The 20,417-nt window shown below is 38.8% G+C and overlaps 1 protein-coding gene across 9 annotated transcripts in view; it reads left to right on the forward strand.

The window, feature by feature from the left end:
• LOC121877346 (sodium/calcium exchanger 2-like) overlaps positions 1-20,417 on the forward strand; it is a 94,804-nt gene that overhangs the window by 49,205 nt on the left and 25,182 nt on the right. For 3 of the 9 annotated variants that reach the window (XM_042383059.1, XM_042383062.1, XM_042383063.1), the window contains exons 7-9: positions 6,448-6,459; positions 13,365-13,500; positions 14,023-14,131. In XM_042383059.1, the coding sequence (XP_042238993.1) occupies positions 6,448-6,459; positions 13,365-13,500; positions 14,023-14,131 (257 nt within the window). Of the gene's footprint in view, positions 1-6,447; positions 6,460-13,364; positions 13,501-14,022; positions 14,132-17,886; positions 17,944-20,417 lie in introns of all 9 variants that reach the window. The other 6 variants (XM_042383056.1, XM_042383058.1, XM_042383060.1 and 3 more) reach the window with 3 other exon arrangements.

The raw sequence follows: 20,417 nt of genomic DNA on the forward strand, positions 1-20,417 counted from the left end.
TTCACCTCCTTTAACAGGCTGTTTGTCAGTAGCGCCTCTGTACCTGACTCACACCTCAATTGTTTTATATCGTGTTGCTTTACTGGTGTGTGTGTGTGTGTGTGACCACCTGTGTGTTGTGTTAGCTCGCCACCTGACTGTACCAACCACCACCTGTTAGCTCACCTTATTCTTTGTGAGAGATTGAAAAAAAAAATATCGATAGTTTATTTCCTGATAATAGATTTTTGTTCTCGCCTCAAATATCATATTATTGGCGTTACTTATTAAACTTAGGGAACTGTTAATTATTTATTTATTAGTAGTAGTAGTAGTATTAGTAGTAGTTCACCTTTTCACATATCCGCTGAGACATTGTTACATAACTATTTGACCAATTTCAAAACCGAATGACAGAACACATATCGAATGACAATCTAAAATACCTGTTGGTTCATGCTAACGGAAGAGATTGACATAAGTTATGAAGTTGACAGCCGTGAACAATAAACCAACAGTCTACATATAGTTAGAGAATGTAACAATTGAAGAATGACATACCACCAACAGTTATTTTAGATTGTCATTCGATATGTGTTCTGTCATTCGGTTTTGAAATTTGTCAAATAGTTATGTAACAATGTCTCAGCGGATATGTGAACAGGTGAAGTAGTAGTAGTATTACCATAGACTATAACTCAGTCCAGTATAAAAGAACTATTACTTGTGGCGCTAATGCTGTATTTCCACCTCTTATAATATAACAATAGAGGACTATATACCAGCATGAATATAACAAGTTAATATGTTAATTTAAGACTACCATATACCTGTACGTTAATTAATTATTTAACATGTTTGTACAGTATTAATGAAGGGTAATTGGCCATCTAATTTGCATGTGGTTAAGTTAATTATATTTTTAGGTTAATGTAAGACTAGTTTATAGTTATTAATATTAACTCTTTATATTGTGTTTTATAGATGTGAATTATACATATGTAGCTATGCATGGATACAAACAGGTGGGATGTGTGATTATACATATATTATAAGAGTATTTTTGTATGTATATATATATATTGGTCAGGTAAGTATGATTATGTGAAGGTATATAAACTTTGCTTTGTATTATACGTGTGTGTGTGTGTGTGTATACTTTATTTTAGCGATGTGGATATAATTGACTCTCTCTTTATCTAACAATCAATCAATCTATCATCCATCTATCCATCTATCATCTATCCATCTATCATCCATCCATCTATCCATCTATCTATCCATCTATCTATCTATCATCTATCTATCTATCTATCTATCTATCTATCTATCCATCTATCTATCCATCTATCCATCTATCTATCTATCTATCTATCTATCTATCTATCTATCTATCTATCTATCTATCTATCTATCTATCTATCTATCTATCTATCTATCTATCTATCTATCTATCTATCTATCTATCTATCTATCTATCTATCTATCTATCTATCTATCTATCTATCTATCTATCTATCTATCTATCTATCTATCTATCTATCTCTCTCTCTCTCTCTCTCTCTCATTAATATATCTCCCATTTGTCTCTAGCGCTGAGGAAATATCTGGCAGGTAGGCCCAGTTACTACCATAAGAAGCCTCCCATTACCATAGTCGGTGCCACGCCTCCGCTACCGTGATTATGACACTATAGCCACCATACCTAGGGCACCATAAGCTTTAATTAGCACCATAAGCTTTAAGTGGGACACCATAAGCTTTAATTAGGGCACCATAAGCTTTAATTAGGGCACCATAGACTTTAGGACGGACAGCACCATAGCTAGGGTTCAATAGACTTTACACTATAGATGTTAGAGCACCATAGGCTGTAGCTAGAGCACCATGAACACCATACCGAGAGCCACCATAGCTAGGAGCACCAAACACACCATCTACCATTGCTGCTATTCAATGTTAAATACTAATAGTCGTCTAAAATCACCATACCGCACTATATTTACGTTATCACTATATTAATCATCATATGCAGATCATTATAAGCTATACATATATCACCATAGTATAATACCATACACCATATTTACTATACTATACCATATTCTGTCACTATAACCACTATTGGCTATATTTATCTGCCACTATAATCACTATATCTGCTATATGTCGCTATAACCACTATTTGTCACTATAATCACTATATCCGCTGTCACTATAACCACTATATTTATCGTTATAATATAGTGAGATATATATTTAATGCTTTACACAGTACAGAGCGTGTGTAGAGACATCACTCAACACACAGGGGTATTATTTTGGTCTAAATTGTGTAAAAGAATTATTATTTTTTTTGGGTGGATTTTATTTATTTTTGTATTATTAATTATTATTATTATTATTTTTTTTTTTACTTAAGCAAGATTCTGAAAAGTTCGTAAATCTTGGAGGCAGATGGTTGCAACACACGGGTAAGCTTAGTGTGGTACAAATGTGAACACGTAACAACACATCTTGAACCGAAGCTTGATGGAGTATATATGTACATAAAACGGCTTAAGAGGAGGGAAGCTTGGTAAGTTTTGAAGGAAGCTTAGTTGATAGAGGGAAGCTCTGTAGGTTTTGAGGGAAGCTTGGTAAGTTTTGAGGGAAACTTCGGTAAGTTTCGAGGGAAGCTTAGGTTTTGATGGAAGCTTAGTAAGTTTCGAGAAGCTGTGAAGCATGAGGAAGGTGAACCGCAGCTTAGAGGCGGGCAGCAGCAAGGCGGCCGTTACCATGGTTACCAGCCAAGAGTTTACTGTCCCCTGGTTCCTGTTGTTGTGTGTCAACACCTGTTGCCATAACCTGGGGCTCTGACTGGTTGCTGTCACTCGTGTAATAAATAACCCATTTTAGCTGCAACAAACATTAGAATAGTCGTAAGAATTAAAGTTGTTAAATAACATTATAGGTTATATAATATTCACAACGTAAATGTATACCAATTGACTGTGTAAGTAATTAGTTGTTTGATACACTAATAATAATAATCATTCAGTATTATTAATAAAGATAATATATAAGAGCGTAATGTTAATATTTACTTTTATATTGGTGTAAAGTTTGAAATACGTGTCCAAACAATAGTATTATCCGCGTGTCTAATTAGTTAATCAGCCAATCAGATGCCGCCGCTCAGCTGTGTGTAAACAAAAGAAAGCAGACAAGAGTGTTCTCTGGCCCCTCACGCTGCCCCACCCCCACGCTGCTCCCCACCCCACGCTGCCCCACCCCCACGCTGCCCCCACCCCCACGCTGCCCCACCCCCACGCTGCCCCACCCCACGCTGCCCCACCCCCGCCACCGCACCCCCACGCTGCCCCAATTTACGCTGCCCCACCCTCACTTGTCTCACCATTGCCCCACCCTCACTTGTCTCACCATTGTCGGGGATTTCCTTCATCCTCAGGATTTTTGGGTTTATCCACACCCAGGATATTGTTTTTATAATAGACAATATTGGCCATCTAGAGGCTGTCTCTCCCTTAACAAGAAACTCATATTAGAGTCTGCCCTGATGGCCACCAGTTGTTGTGGTCGGTTACACACACAATGCTCACTGAAGCGTTAACACAAAGTAAAATGTATACTATGGAAATCGTGATTGTTTGTGCTTGAAATAACCGACAGTATGATAAAGATATTGTCGTTTAAATGTCATAGTTGATTGTCTTAAACTTATTAATGCCGCCAGCGTTTAACATGACCAGGAACTGTCAGTCATTATCTTATGTAATGAAACACTCTACGATGACTATCATATACAACTCTCACATTTTTTAATTAGTTTGCGTTTATTTTCCAACTTAAATTTCAATCTAGAAATATATACATACAAAGCGACTTTTACCAGATTAATTTACACATTTTATGCAGTGCACAATTATAAGGTTGAACGTCACACACCATCACCACCTGTGCTGACCTGACCTGGGGGGGAGGTCATTGCATAATTAACCTTGTAAATCATGAATAACAAGATGACGTCATTAAACCTGTTACATTATATATTCGTTAGAGTTAGTTTGTCCTTGAGAGTATAGTATACAGTATATGTAATGGGAGAAATACACACCTCAGCATACACAACAGGTACACATATACACCTGGGTGGACTAGCAATGCCCCGGGGATCGAACCAGGGACTTTTAGAAGGAGAAACGAGTGTTGTATTTACTCTGCCACTACACCTTTGTATTTAAACTTGACTTCCATGAATACAGTTGACGGAAATGAAAACAATCACTAGGTCAGAGGTCAGGTCAAACGGGTGACACGGATGACCTTGATGGTGACGTCACTAGATACTGTCAGTGAGTGAGAGGCGGAGCTTGACAGTGACACGCTATAATCAGTCGAGTAACGTTAATGATTCTTGACCGGTCCGCCAAGGTCATCACGCGACATCATCATCATCATTGACAGGTAGAGATAGAGAGGTGACCGCCATATTCACCTCAGCACCTACCTGTAATCAATCCCTACCGTGACTATGGCGGCAGGTTAGGTTAGGTTGATGACTAGCCATTGTTGTGAGGGTGTGTCGTGGCTTAGGGAGTAATGCCCTCGCCTTCAGTTTAATACGACCCCGGTTCGATTCCCGCTGTAGGGGGTCATAAGGTCATTTGCTTGTCGTCCAGAGTGTTTGAAGGGGTTGTATCCGGTTAGAAATTAATTCAATCCGGTAACAACAAAGATAAGTTTTGTTTTCCGGTGCCATCAACTATCATTACCAACCACTACCACCACTACCAACCACCACCACTACCAACCACCACCACCACTACCAACTACCACTACCACCACCACCACCATACTACCGCCACCACCACACTACCAACCACTACCACCACTTCCTGCAACCACTACACCACCACCACCAACCACCCACCACCACCAGCCACCACCACCACTAATACCACCACCACTAATCACCATCACCCACTATCACCACCCTATCACCACCATCACCACTAACCACCACCACCACCACCAACCACCATCACCACTAACCACCACCATCACCACTAACCACCACCACCACCACTAACCACCACACCACTAACCACCACCATCACCACTAACCACCACCATCTTACCACATCACCATAACCACCACCACACTAGCCACCATCACCACTACCATCACCACTAACCACCACCACTAACCACCATCACCACTACCACTACCAACCACTACCAACCACTACCAACCACTACCATCACCACTAACCACCATCACCACTAACCACCACCACCACTAACCACCATCACCACTAACCACCATCACCACTAACCACCATCACCACTAACCACCACCATCACCACTAACCACCATCATCACCACCATTTGCACCAGAGCCCCCAAACGTTCACAGATCCAAGTGTAAACATTTCCCCAACATTTTTAATATGCAAATTAGTTCACCTCGTGTTGGTTGGCCTCAAGCTCTGTACACACACACACACACACACACACACACAACCAGTTTGCTTTCGTCTGTGTTTTTTCATGTCTGGCGTTCAGTGTTTTTTTCCTTGTGTTTAATTAAAGAACTTACTTTCACTTTATCTTAATAGAAGTATTCTTGTATTTTCATATTTAATTCTTTGTCTGTATATTTTTAAAACTGACATCTCTTTATGTTAGTATTTGTGTATTTTTTTACTCATACGTCTGTTTTTTATGCTGTATGCTCAATGAAGTCTGTATTTTCTCTTTATATTCGTAACTATATATCTCTTAAGTTACAGGAAGTTTTGTATTTTAACCGCTTGGTGTATATTTTGTGTGTATCTTGGAAAACTGTATGAAAAACTGTCTCGTCGCTTGATAATAAACAAAAGATACAAAAGTACACATTTCCTGCGCATGTTTTGTTTATACAGGTAATAGAGCAGACTACTGTATGTACTATTCGCCAGCCACTGTACTATCCGCCAGCCACTGTACTATCCGCCAGCCACTGTACTATCCGCCATCCACTGTACTATCCGCCAGCCACTGTACTATCCGCCAGCTTCTGTACTATCCGCCATCCACTGTACTATCCGCCAACCACTGTAATCCACTTGTCAACTATCCGCTGAAATTAACTAAGCACGCTGATGAATGTTAATAAATATGACACGAGTAATTGTATATCTTAAAAGTATTGTATGAATTATTTATTGTATATAATTTGCTTGGTGTATACGCGGCTATACAAAGAATGATCCACTTCGTTATGGTGCAGCTTTAGTCATCCATGTTCATTATACAGTTCTCGCACAGATAATCGTAAGATATATTTCGACCATGTAATAATACCTTTGTTAGCTGCAAAATATAACGAGCTGTATTAATTGAAATATTATGGAAAAGATAAATTATTTTAGGGTGGTTGTAATTCAGGATTTATCAATTGTTTTATTATTATGCTGCAGGAGATGAAACGCGTAAGTAAATATTTAACGATAATATGTACGGTATATTTATTGGTGTTTGTTTGTCGTTATTGCACTGTCTTGTGTATAACAGCTTGATACCACCCCTTTGACCACCGCCTCACATTGTTGGGAAGTACCACGAACGGTGCTTACTAAACTTTGTCTAATAGAACCAAACATAACCTAGTGAATCCTTACCCTACCCTACCCTACCCTACCCTACCCTACCCTACCCTACCCTATTGCAGCAGTACCAAACTTAATCAAACCTTGCCTAACCCGACCTGACCTAACCTAACCTGATCCATCCTAGCGTAATGCGATTCTTCAAATTAGGTTTGGTTAAAGTTTGACATCTGTTAAATAAACGAAAGATTTTAAAAGTCCTTTTGATGGTATATGTCGAGTAATTAAATTCTTGTTCAAGTTTCCCCTCCAGCACAATTACGTTTTCTCTTATTACTGAGCTGTTGATCCGTTTTCTTTGATTCTTTGGTCAACCTATTGTATTCTGTAATCACCATAATACTTCTTGTAACGTAATTTTTTCTTCTGCAATCACCGTAATACCTTATGTTATTTTCTTATATAATCACCATAATGTAATGTAATTCTTGCGCACTGATCGTATGTAATTATCGTATAGAAGGCACAATGTAATTAGTTATATTTGATCTTGTTAATCACCAAATATGAATGATTGTATTTATTTTATTATTTATTCTTTGTATATCGTAATTTAAGTCCTGTGTTTGTGGAGAGAGAGAGAGAGAGAGAGAGAGAGAGAGAGAGAGAGAGAGAGAGAGAGAGAGAGAGAGAGAGAGAGAGAGAGAGAGAGAGAGAGAGAGAGAGAGAGAGAGAGAGAGAGAGAGAGGAGAGAGAGAGAGAGAGACTGCCCCTCTTCAATATATCCTCCGTCACCCTTCTCTCCCCCCCCTCCCCCCCCTCTCTCTCCATCTAACTCCCCCAAGTCTAATAATTCAGGAGAGGATATAGTTAAGAGGTCGTCTGATGTATTTGACATAGGAATAATTAATACTATATACAGTACTGGAGATGCCGGGCGTGTCTGGAGTGCTAAGGGATGACTAAATCAGCGGTGGTTACATAGTTCGTGTCGCAGCCATACGCGAGGGGGCCCAGCTGTAAGTTAAGACGCATTGTTATTATTAGTCTCTCGCACCACATTACGCCTCACTACACTACACCATACGTAACTACACTACTTTACACTGTACTACACTACTTTACACTACACTACTTTACACTGTACTACACTTAAATGTACTACACTGCACTTGGAAAGATTTATTTGGGTAACATCACTAGAAGTACGTACAAGATCGGGTTATAAAGTACAGGTAGAGTAATTGGTACAGTCCGTCACACCCACACCATACCCACTCTACAGTCCGTCACACCCACACCATACCCACTCTACAGTCCGTCACACCCACACCATACCCACTCTACAGTCCGTCACACCCACACCACACTCACTCCACACCATACCCACTCTACAGTCCGTCACACCCACACCATACCCACTCTACAGTCCTCACCACACTACACCCCTGTACTCCACACTCACGTCACATAACCTAGTAGTTTATGGAGTCCTAACTACACCCTCAGGGACACCTCCATCAGGGTGTACCCGGCAACAACACCTTCAACCCTGTGTAGTGCTTCCTGTTTACTTATCGTCTTTATTCCCTCCCTCTATCCTACCTTCATTCTTCCCTCCATCCCATCTTTCCTTTACACTTCCACTCCTTTATAATCTCCCCGCCTTGAAGTCTTGCGGGCTTCTCCCTTCCTGTATCCCCTACTCCCCTCCCGTCCTCCCCCCTCTCACCCCCCTCCTTCACCCTCTCCCGCCGTCCCCTCCTGTATCCCTCTCACCCCCTCCTTCTCCCTGGGGCTGTTGTGAGTGTGTTAGTCGTTTCACTCAGCTACTGTTTATTCATTATGGCTTCTCTTACTCTCTCAAGGTTCAAAGTATTTAGACTGTAAGTGAGAACAAAGGCGGAAAGTTTAAACTGCGACACAATTAGAAAGGGAAATTTAGTTGGGTATGGAGGCGGAAAATTGAAGCTGTGATAATTAAAGTGAGTTTGGTTGAAGGCGGAAAATAGCAGTTGTGACAAAATTAGAAAGTGAACTTGGTCCTTGTATGGAAGAGGAAAGTGGCGGAAATGAGCAGAAGACGAGGCAGATAGAGCCAACCCATAGCTCTTAACCTCTTCTGATTAAAAATACAACTCCTATGTATGTATGTATGGTATGTATGTATGTATGTATGTATGGCGTTTATACATACCCTGAAGATGTGTATAGTGACCTGGGCTCTGTCATATACCTTATACAAACGGGCAGCCCTCAGCCCTCCACGTAACCCCTAAAAGTAAGGGCTGGACCATAAATTAGGGTCTGAATTCTCACCATGGGGTTAGCCTTAACTCTCCCGGACGGGTTGTGAGGCGTAGTGAATTAAGTGCCTCTTGTCCTGAGGCTACCCGCCCTACCACCCCCCTCCTCCCCCTCTCCTTCCCCCCCTCTTCCACCCCTCCTTCCCCCCCTCCTCCTTCCCTCCTCCCTCCTTCCTCCCCTTCCTCCTTCCCCCTTCCTTCCGCGTGAAAACTAAGTTGGAGGGAAAGATGGGACGAGGAAAGAGATGGTGTTGAGGGAAGGGAGTGAGGGACGAAAGAGAAGGAAAGCGAGGAAATGGAGGGAGTGAGGGAGAGATACGAAAGGAGGGAGGGAGAGGGGGGAGATAAATGATATGGTTATTCACGGATAATTCAATGTTGAAGGAAGTAAGAAAGAAGTATATTGCGAGTAAAGAAGGAAGAGAAAGAAATCTCTTAAAACATATACCGATAGACGAAAAAAAAAAAAGTTTCCGTGGAAGTAAATGAAACGTGGGTGGGAGTGTCCGTAGAGTGTTAGGGAAGGTTAGTGATGGTTCATGATAGATCAGTGTTTGGTTAGGTTAGATTAGGTTACTATTATGGTGGTTAATTTTTAGTTGAAATGAACTGGAATGGTCTAATAATAAGGTGATTCATACTTTGATATACTGTATAGTCACGAAAATTTTGTGTGGTATAAATCATTTTCTTTTCCACGGAGGTAATTGGTATTCAAAATGACATTTGTTTTTGTATTCGGAACTAAATTGCGTTTTGTATACTGCAGTAGGTGAAGTAACCCAGTTGGATGTGACACAACATAGTACATGACATACACAATTTAATTCCGGCTGATGGGAAATCGATTCTAATGTACTAATGTTGGATCAAACCTCACTGGAGAATATCAGCGAAACCATTTTAGTATTTCATTTCATATAAACTATTTTTTGATCACCTGAAGATTAGCCCCCAGCTTATTTTACCTGATGAGTAACCACCCTCATGTTACCGGTTGGGTTAGGATAGGTTAATTGGAGGTAAATCTTCAGGTGATCCTTAATTTCTCTATAATATAACACATTATTTATTATCATTAGTGTACAGTATTTACCTGCTTGACCCCTTGTGTATGGGGTCCTCTCTGAGCCGAGTAAAATCGTCTGGTAATGTTGGAATAATATCAGCCTAAGGTGAGGCTCCTCTGGTCCCCGTGAAGGCCAAGTGTTCATCATGGAGAGACGAGTCTATTAAGAGCTGTGGAGCTGACGTCATCCCTCAAAACAAGACAAAAATATAAAGAGTTTAAATAATGAGTGAGAATCAACAATGATCATTAATGAGAAGTCTTCATGAGGGAACAAAACAATGTTCCTTCCCTCACTATCAGAGTTGCCAACTTAGCGACTTTGTAGCTAGATCTAGAGCTTTTTGTTTTTTTCGAGCGACATTTTAGAGCGATTTGCGACTTGTCGCAAATCTAAAGATATCCACAGAAATCTAGCGACTTTCTGGATACTTTTGGACTGTCTATGAAAACTCAGTTTTCCTAATTTCGAGCCATAATATATAGCAACGGGGTTACAGGGACAATGCATTTGAACGGGTTGAACTCATAAAACAACTTCGTCAACGCTTACCTGACAACATTCGTGTGCTGCAGTCTATTTCTTTTCTGAGTGCCGATGAATGCTTGAAGCCTATTAAATCAGATATACTTGGTTTGGCACACTTATTTACAAAAGATTCCAGCACCCTTACCAAGATTGATTTCCAGTGGAAAAAACTGCATCACACAATCTGGACAGAAACATCTAACACCCTAAAATTGTGGTCAGAAGTGGCAAATTACAGAGATGCGACCGGTGAAAACCCTTACCATGATCTGGCTGAAATTGCACTCGCTGCCTTATCTCTTCCGCATTCAAACGCAGATGTAGAGCGCACATTTAGTAGCCTAATATGAACTTTGTGAAATCAAAATTGCGCAACAAAATGAAACTATCGACATTAAAGGCAATTCTTACAATAAAGTATGGGTTAAAAAGACAGAGCACCTGTTGTGAACTTCCTAGTGATATTTTAAGAAAGATAGGGACTGTGGAGGCATACAGTTACAAGAGAACCTGAACCAAGCACTTCACATGCTTCCAGCTCTACAGTTGTTCACACTACCAAAAGGACTGGGATGCAATTACTATTGAATAATAGGTAAGTGTGCACATTAAACTTTAAAAAAAATAATATCAAATTACTGAAGGGGGGAATAATAGCTAGCGACTTTCCATGGAAGATTTAGCGACATTTAGGTACCAGCCTAGCGACATGTGAACACCCGAGTTGGCAACCCTGGTCACTATGGTAATGAGCACGAGTCAAATGGCCCCAGAAAGCAGAGAGTGTTTACCTCCTCCAGGCCGTCTCCTCCTCTCAATTACGGTAATTTACAAAAACCTCTTGTAATCACTTGGCCTCGAGGGCGATGCACAAGGCCTCAGAAGAGGAAGAGTATATCTAGTTAATGTTGACTCGTTTCATGGGAGAGTAGAGAAATTTACATTAATGAAAGACTGACTCGTGGTCTGGTCTGGTCTGGTCTGGTCTGTGTTGTAGGGAGTTTGTGGGTTGTGTACTTTACTCAGACCCTGAGAGTGATGTAGTTTTGTTATTCTCAGAGACATGTACAGTACTGTATGTATCCACAGTACATGTAAGTACACTACATGTACCTGTAGTAACCTTTAGTACCAGAGCTACTGACTTTATTTCAAAACTGGATCCAATAATGGTCAAGTGTAGAAAGACAACAGCATTTGTATTCCTGACAATAATATTTAGATAAATATCGCTATCAGCTGTGTAGTCCCACCATCCCATAACCTCAAAACAACTATTGTGCCTGCCAGCCCTCAGGTCTCCATCCAGCAGGCAGGTAATTTACCATAAAGAGAAAGAGGGAGAAGTTTGGAGATACATTTTGTCAGACATGATAGTGAGATGTTGTGTTGTGTTCTAGCAGCAGCAGAAGAAGAAGAAGACCCGTGTAGGCAGTGTTTGGTGTGTCTGGGGGTGAAAGCCCCCACCACCACCACGCCCTCTGGTAAGTCACTGCTGGCATGGTCCTGGTGCAGTACCTCGGAGTTCATTAACTAGGTGTGGTTTGCTATCACGGACTGATCAAGCATCATTAGTGAAATTTTCGGATTTTCTTTTGTAACCTTTAGTGGTCAACTGCTTGATTGTGACCTCAAAGTTGACTTGACCAGGATTGTGGCGACTATACAGGGTACTTGGGAATGAAATCCTGCCCCCTTACAGTTATCTAACCTAGATAGTATGACATTTATTTTCCTTCAGAATTACCATAAGTTACAATGTTAAGTTTACCTGTAATACATCGTGACCTCTCAGTTTACATTATGTGTTGTGGCTCAAGAACTGACATAGAATTACTCTACTGATGAAGTATTTAATTTTTTGTCATTTCACTAATTGTTATTATTGTTAAACTAACATTGTTATTGAGGTTTAGTGATGATAATTTAACTATTGTGTGGTGTGGAGTGTGTTGGTTGTGAGTTTAGTTCAGACTTACCGCAGTGTGTTGTTGTTCAAGGTTTTATATAATGCTCTATGTTGTTTTATCTGGATTGTATTAACTCTCATACAAGTGATTACATACAGGTTGATTCACTCACTGGTACACCCTAATACTGTATCACTATATGAGACACCCCAGGGCTGCCAGCAAGTGCTTCACCCTGTACAGTATCAGTGACACAAACTAGTCATATTTATTTCTGTATTTTTTCTAACTTATTGTAAAGTGCCTGTAACATTCATTGTAACATCACTGTTCAGTAAACTTTAATGTACAGTTTATAATTATCACTTGTAAAATAAATAATGATTAAGATGTTTTAGATAATCATACTGTACAGTACAGTGCCTCCTTCATCCCAGGGACAAAAATTTGGTGTTTGATTGTATAATGTGTACAAAAGAGAAGGTTGTAAATAATCAACAAATATTTACTGTACTATTGTAAATTGCATTTTTTTCAATAAATGTAAGGTGAGTACTGTACATACCCTGTACTTCTTATTAATACAGTTTATACCTGTTTTATGTACAGTAATATATTACCTCAATGGTATTATTATTTTTTCTGTTTACTTTTTATTTTATAATGTACATGAGCTCGGATGATTCCCACGATACTAAAAGTACTGTAAACACACCAGTTTATTTAATATTTTACTTCAAGTCTTCTAAAGATTGTGTTTGGTGTTTGCTGTAGAGGAATTTGTTATTTAAGAATCACGTTTGCTGAGTCCATTAAAGTACTGTATTGTATATTTAGCAAGATATATTATTGTTGTTACATGCATTTGATTTTGTTTCACTTCCTGCAATGGCCAGTCATTGTGTTCCTCCTCAGACAAGTTGATAAAAATTTATTGCCACTATACATGTTAATATTTTCTTGGTGTTTTTCAGCGGACAAATTCCTGAAGGAGCGGCAGTATTTCAAGGACGGTCATCTGGATCGTGACGGCCTGGTCGCCTTCATCAAGGAGGTGAAAAACTACCCAGGACTTACTGATGAAGACGCTGCTGTGCTCGCTGCCTCCAAGTGAGTGTTGTGACCTGTAGTACAATTAGAGATCTTACTTTTACATCTTCAGTTAAGGTCTCTGGGCCCAGTCCTCATACATGACTTTAATATACTGTACAAGTTTCATTGAACACGATAAGTACTACTTGGTGAGATTAGGTTAGTGTTACAGTGGTTAATATTCAGGTGAAACAAGCTGGAGGCTCATCTTCTGGTGATCCATAATATTCCCCGACCTGCAGTAGAAACTTTAAGTACAAGTACTGGGTTCATCAATTTATCATCTTGTACTGTAGTAGACACATTGCCTTACACTGTGGACACATGTCAGGTACAGGCATTCTTAATTCTTAAAATTGTTATAAAACAGATATGATATTTCCATATTTGCTAGACAATGTATTTTTTTATTAAATTAATTGTGTATATTATTTAAGGTCATATAGAAAGCTTCTTTTTATTTTATTCTTTTCACAGGTTGTTAAACTGTCAAAAATTGTGCGAGAATAAGTACTAATACAGTATTGTACTATATTCCAGATTGGTAGAATCTCAGAGCCACTCCAGGATGTGGTACCGTGTGGGTGCCGTGCGTAGTATGACTGGTGGACGCAAGACACAGCCTCAGCTCTCCTACAAACTTAAAGAGGTAAGGTTTTGTCCCACAGTAGTTCAACCATGACAGGAATAATACTTAATACAGTACTAGTTCTTCTCTTGTAGGTTATATTATTAGATGACATTTTAAGGTTAACAACTTTTATCATTATTATACACAAATTTCAGTTATTATTAGCACCACAAAAGAGTATTACACAATCACCATTACAACATACAGTAAGCACAGTGAGGCATAAGGCTTCCACTAGTTCAGGAGTGTGTCGGTTTATATCTGCCACAGTTCAACAGGATGCCCGCATATTGCTCAATTTCCTCTAAGCTTGAGCATCAATTCTTTTATATTTCATGATGGTTACTATTATTACTGTATTTGGTTGGTCATTTTAAATTTTATCTTGATGTATCTTGACATTATAGTTACCTGTAAAGTCTCAGGTGAATAAAGAAGTTGCTTATGTCATGGGCACTTCATTTATTGTGATTATTTATAAAGTTTCATTTATGTTGATGAAGATTAATTTAGGGTCTTTCTCAAGCATCTTGTCTGGTTTTTTTCCCACTAAATATCCTTCATATAGACATAATTACCTGCAGCATGTTGGCCGTCATAAAGTAATAAGGATGATGGCTGAGTCTTACTACACTCCTATTACTTTTTTCTTGATCAGTCATTGACCAGTAAAGGCCCCTTGTGGTGCTAATTATGACTAACTTTCATATGTAAGTGATATAAATACTGTAGTCATGTTGGAATATTACACGTAAGGAAGCTGGTGCACAGTGGAGTAAGTTATTAAGACGGGTATACTGTATGTGTGTGTTTGTATGTGATTGATAGTTTTAATTGGATACAGTAATCATATGAAATAATTCCAAGTAATTACTGAGACTATAATGATTTCAGTGCTTTCTTGTAATTATTTTAATGTCTAAATATTTATGAACTAGAACCAAAGTTCATTTCCAACATGACTGCTCAAATGATGTATAGTCAGGGTAGTTCATCATATAGATTTTCTTACTTATTTATTAGGTCTTTTAACAAAACTAACCTTCTGAGCGGTACAAAACCTGTCCGGCTCATCAGCATGTGTCCTCATGGTGTTGGTGAGAGTCTTAACATGGGATTTAATAATATAGCATGAGACTAACTGAATCACATTTAACCTTCTAACTTGGTATCAGTAAGAATTATTTGAGACTAATAATATGATTGTAGTGATGTGGGTTCCTGTAGGTGTGTGTGTACTGGTTATCTCATAAACCAACGTGTGTACATAACATTATGGGTGTCATCACTTATTTGAAAGATCTGCATTGCGTGTTTCCAGGTAATGAACAGAAAAGTAGAGATGATTTTCTTTAAGGAAAAATGCTACATTCTCTCATTTCTGTTTTATTAACTAATAAATATGAAGAAAAGAACAGTAAACCCAAGCTAAACTGAGCTACTTAAGGGAAAGGAAGTCTGGATTTTACAAATTTCTGGCTTCTCTGGTAAATTTCTTGATGCTCATAATACCACCAGTTACAGTCCTTATAAATATATAATTATGTGCAGTTTACTAACATATACAGTAACCTGCTTCATCCATGATCCATTAAACAGTAATAAGAGATACACTGATATAACAGGAACAACAAAGTATTATCAATTATATGAGCTGTTTACACCCTGTGAGGCAGAGGGGCAGGTTAGGGGTGGAGTGGTTGATGTCTCAGGGAGGGTCAGGAGGTACGGTGTCCTCACAGCCATGGTGGAGATGTTCTCTTGTCCATCTGTGCTGTTTGTATGGTTGTGTACTTGTGTTGTTTTTTGCATTCCACCACCACCACCACCACCACCACCACCACCATCACCACCACCACCACCACCATCACCACCACCACCACCACCACCATCACCATCACCATCACCACCACTACCACCACCAACACCACCACCATCACCACCACCACCACCACCACCACCAACACCACCACCACCACCACCACCACCACCACTACCACCACCACTACCACCACCACCACCACCACCACCACCACCACCACCACCATTACTATTATTACCAGCACCACCACTACTAGTTGTTTTATGCATTCCATCATCACCACCACCAACACCACCACTACTACTATCACCAACACCACCACCACCACTGCCAATACTACCACCCTCACTATTACTGCTGCTACTACTACTAGCTTTCATTGTCATGATGAATTAGGGAGAGCCGTACTGTGATACAAGTGCTTGTACTGTATACACCAAAAACACAGATATAGCATCAAAGTACTCCGTGTGATGTGTACAGAACGCTAGTAAGCACAGGTTTGAACACACGTCTCCACTCACCCCTAGGGCAAGTGTGTCCTGCATGACCATGTGACAGTCACATATGTTGTAATTCATAGTGATAAAGGGTTTTTCTTCTTGTGTGGATAGAGTTTAAATGGATCATGTGCTAATGTATTACTGTAAACTCGAAAAGTAAACCAGACTATAGGGTAATTACAGTATGCCAAAAATTTAAATTCATTACAGTTTTTCAAAAATTTGATTACTGTATTTCCAAAAAAAGTTTGGATGAGTGAAATAAGGTCCAGTTTATCCAGACTGTTTTAAAGTGAAGCTCAGTTATGCTTGAGTTTACTATACATTAATGTCCTAATTATTCTTTTTTTTTTCCTTCTAATGTAATCATGTTCCAGCTCACTAGAATGGTTTTGAAAGCTTGTAAAGCATAAATTTTTAATGAAACAATGAGGTGATTTCAGATGGAATTTGTGTTAATTGTGTGGTAATTATGATTTAAATTGGCTTTTGATTCACCTTGACTTGCCACTTACACTGTTGCTCCTTAATGGGCAGTACTGTACAAGGAACGGAATCTGAGTCCTATATATTTCCTTGGTCAAATATTTAGTTAGGATCAAGGAAACTGGTTCACAGGTGGTAACATTTAAAACTCTCTGACCAAGTTTGTGTGTTATACAGTACGACACAGATACAACAGGATATGTTTAGTAAGGGTTATATAAATATGGAGGTTAGTGTATAGTGACATGTTATAAACTTATTATATAAAAAATTATTTCTAACATTGGAAGATATGATAGTTAGCCAACAGGTTTTCTGATGGACTTAATAAATAGATCAGATTTGAGGTTTTGTCCTATTAGATGCACAGAATATTATGTAGTAACTTGGATTATGTTGTTGTCGAATATCTAATGGTTTACCGTGAACCTTGACTGGTATAACATCTTGTGGTGTGTCATTTATGTCATTCCATCAAGAACAATTTACCTACAGTGTGCACTATGACAAGGAATTTAAATTTTGATAAAAATGTTTGATTCTTATTCATTTTGTTTTAGTTGTGTTGAATACTACAATTGTGTTAGCTCACTATTATAAAGTACATGGTAATGCATGTACAGTAAGTGGAAGCAGACAAGGTAGGGTTGTGGGTTTGTTACTCTTATGAATAAAATAAATGATATATTGATACCGGGTGTTGTGTTGATGAGGGTTAGTAAATAAGATAATATTCAAAACAATAAAATAATAAAATCTCTTCTTTCTTAATCCTCACTGACCTTAACCCCAACCTGTTTGTTTCCATCTACTGAACTGTACAGGTCACAACTTTCTGCAGTTGTTCCTCCGTGTCAGTTTGTTCTTAGGTAGTGAGCCTTGATGGACAAACTAATTCTGGTACTTGAGTGTTAAGTTGTCAACATGTTGAGTGATCAAACTATTTTGTTTTCTACATCAAGATATCAAGAATGATTGATGCGAAAATTCAACAAGATTTTGACTGGAAGTTAAAATTCGTGAGTCTTGAAGACATTTATCCACGTGTGAGACTTATGACCACCTGTGCTTCCTCAAACTGAGATCTGCGTATATTACACGTTTTACTGTTACTTGCTTGATACACCATAAATGTTAAAGTCACCCCCATACAGCAGTGATCTCAACTTATATTTCCAGAGTGTGTAAGTGTGATAGAACACCCTCTGACCTGATGTGTTGAGCACGGTCATTCTTCACTCGTGTGTCTGAAATAAGCATGTGTCGAGTGTACATGTTTGACACTTCACTCACCACGGTGTGTTCTATCATCAATATGTACAGTAAACATACACACTATTACTTGGGTCACATTACAGTTTGTGTGCGTTCATCTATTTCTATCCACCTCTACCCCGACTTTCTTTTGTTGGTTCATTAACTGAAAACTTTCATACATCAGATCTCTTGTTACATTATTGGTGTTCACACAACCAGCCAACCATCTGGGTTAATTTTACTTCAGTAGAGGGCAGGGGTTGAAGAGGTCCTCCTCCAGCAGGAGACGGGACACAAGTGTATTGATAAAGTTTTATGAGGACTGAGATGTTGGCTTTGTTTTTTACTAGATGAAACTCATAACCCTGTGATTTATTGGGTGATAAACACAAGCATTCTAAATGTTGAGATATTATACTGTACAAGACACTGATAGTAGTTGAGCTTCTGGATGCTTAATAATGAGTCTACTTTATAAGATAATGTTTACTGACTGATACAACTTTTACACTGTTATTCCAGTTTCCTGTGTATCTGTGGTTCCTGTCCTTTCCCCTTGTTGATATCTTCCTCTTTCCTTTATTTGTCTCTGCTGCTACTCCCTCCCTCATTGTTCTTCTCTCCCATTCACTCTTTCCACCATTGTTACTTATTTCCTCCACCATTGTCATCAAGAATGTCCCCACACTGTGCCCATTATCCTTACTACTGTACCTCGTCCCATTTTCTTATTCCTTCTTGTGTTCTTTTTACTGTTTCACACTTAAATGTATCTGTCTTGCTATATATCACAAATGACACTTTGTATATATGCATACAAACACCTAAACACACACGTATATACAGTATACTGTACACATACTTAAACACACACATTCACACAATTAAACCTAAGGATATATATACTGTACAGTATATACACACAAACACACATATGCTAACATACACAGGTACACACATATGCTGACATACACAGGTACACACATATGCTGACATACACAGGTACACACAAACACAGGTACAGTACATGCATACTCACACACAACATATGGAGTTCTTTAAAAAAGTTATATGTTTATATATAATGTATATAAAATGAATCTGTATTTATCAAAGATATTCTTAGAAGGAAATAGTCCATTATTTATCAGTTAGTGTTAGTTGTGGCTGTAGAGCATCACACAGGCAGTGATAGAAGGCTACATCAAGCCTTAATAACAATTAAGGCTTGATGTGGCATTTTATAATTGTCAGTTGCAGGATAGGTGAGCCACAGTCCTACTGAGCCACACTCTTTAATTTAGCCATTTTGAATACTGCCTATTAGGATTTGGACCTAATAGATAAGTTAGGTTAGGTTGAGAACTGGAGCCCATTTCATATCACCTCACATGTGACCTCAACTTACTTATCTACCTTCTTCACCACTGGCTGACTCTACTGTAAACCTTCAACAAGTTTTGTATTATTGGTAGTTAACAATTTGGTGTGATTCAACCATAAGAGGTAAGTTGATGTTGATAAAGTAAGAAAGAGAAGATGTGCGGCCCAGATGATGAACTCTATAGTGATGGCATCTGGGACACGGTCTACCCAAAGATTTATTTTCATGTTTGAATGATCGCCTTTGCACAAAGTTTTTTAAACCTTCCCTAACCTGGTGATGTTTGTGTAGCAGAGTAAATTGTGACCTTTTTTAACACGAGACACATGGCCATTTTGGGTTTTTGAAATGGTTACTTTAGTGCTTGTTCCTGCAACGATCATATTGAACCTAATCTTTTAACAACTGGACTTTGTGTTCCAGTCAGTCCCCCTGAGCTTGGTACCCCCTGTACTGTGCCCTCTGAACATTCAGTTACTCCTGTCAGGTTGTTGGTGTTATAAGCACTAACATTACTTCACTAACTCATCAGTAAAGTTCATTGTAGTGTTCAAAACTATTGTTAAATACTTACTTTGATTAATAACTTAAACTCAAATATCATATAGAAATGTTCACAGAAGTTTGACTTACTGTAATAGTGTTTTGAAGATCATTTTAAAGGTTCATAGTGCCATATAAGATATTGCTTAATTATTCTATTTATTTAGTTACTTAAGTTAAATTTTTTATTTTGCTTAATCAAAACATAATAGCCTGCAACCATGCTTACTGGCCACTGATCAAGAGAGACAGATCACTGGTCACTGCTTGTGTTGTGTTTCCCTTGGTGTTATCCCTGGCTAAGATAAG

Source organism: Homarus americanus, unplaced genomic scaffold, assembly GCF_018991925.1.
Source record: "Homarus americanus isolate GMGI-L3 unplaced genomic scaffold, GMGI_Hamer_2.0 scaffold367, whole genome shotgun sequence".
NCBI classification, from domain to species: Eukaryota; Metazoa; Arthropoda; class Malacostraca; order Decapoda; family Nephropidae; genus Homarus; species Homarus americanus.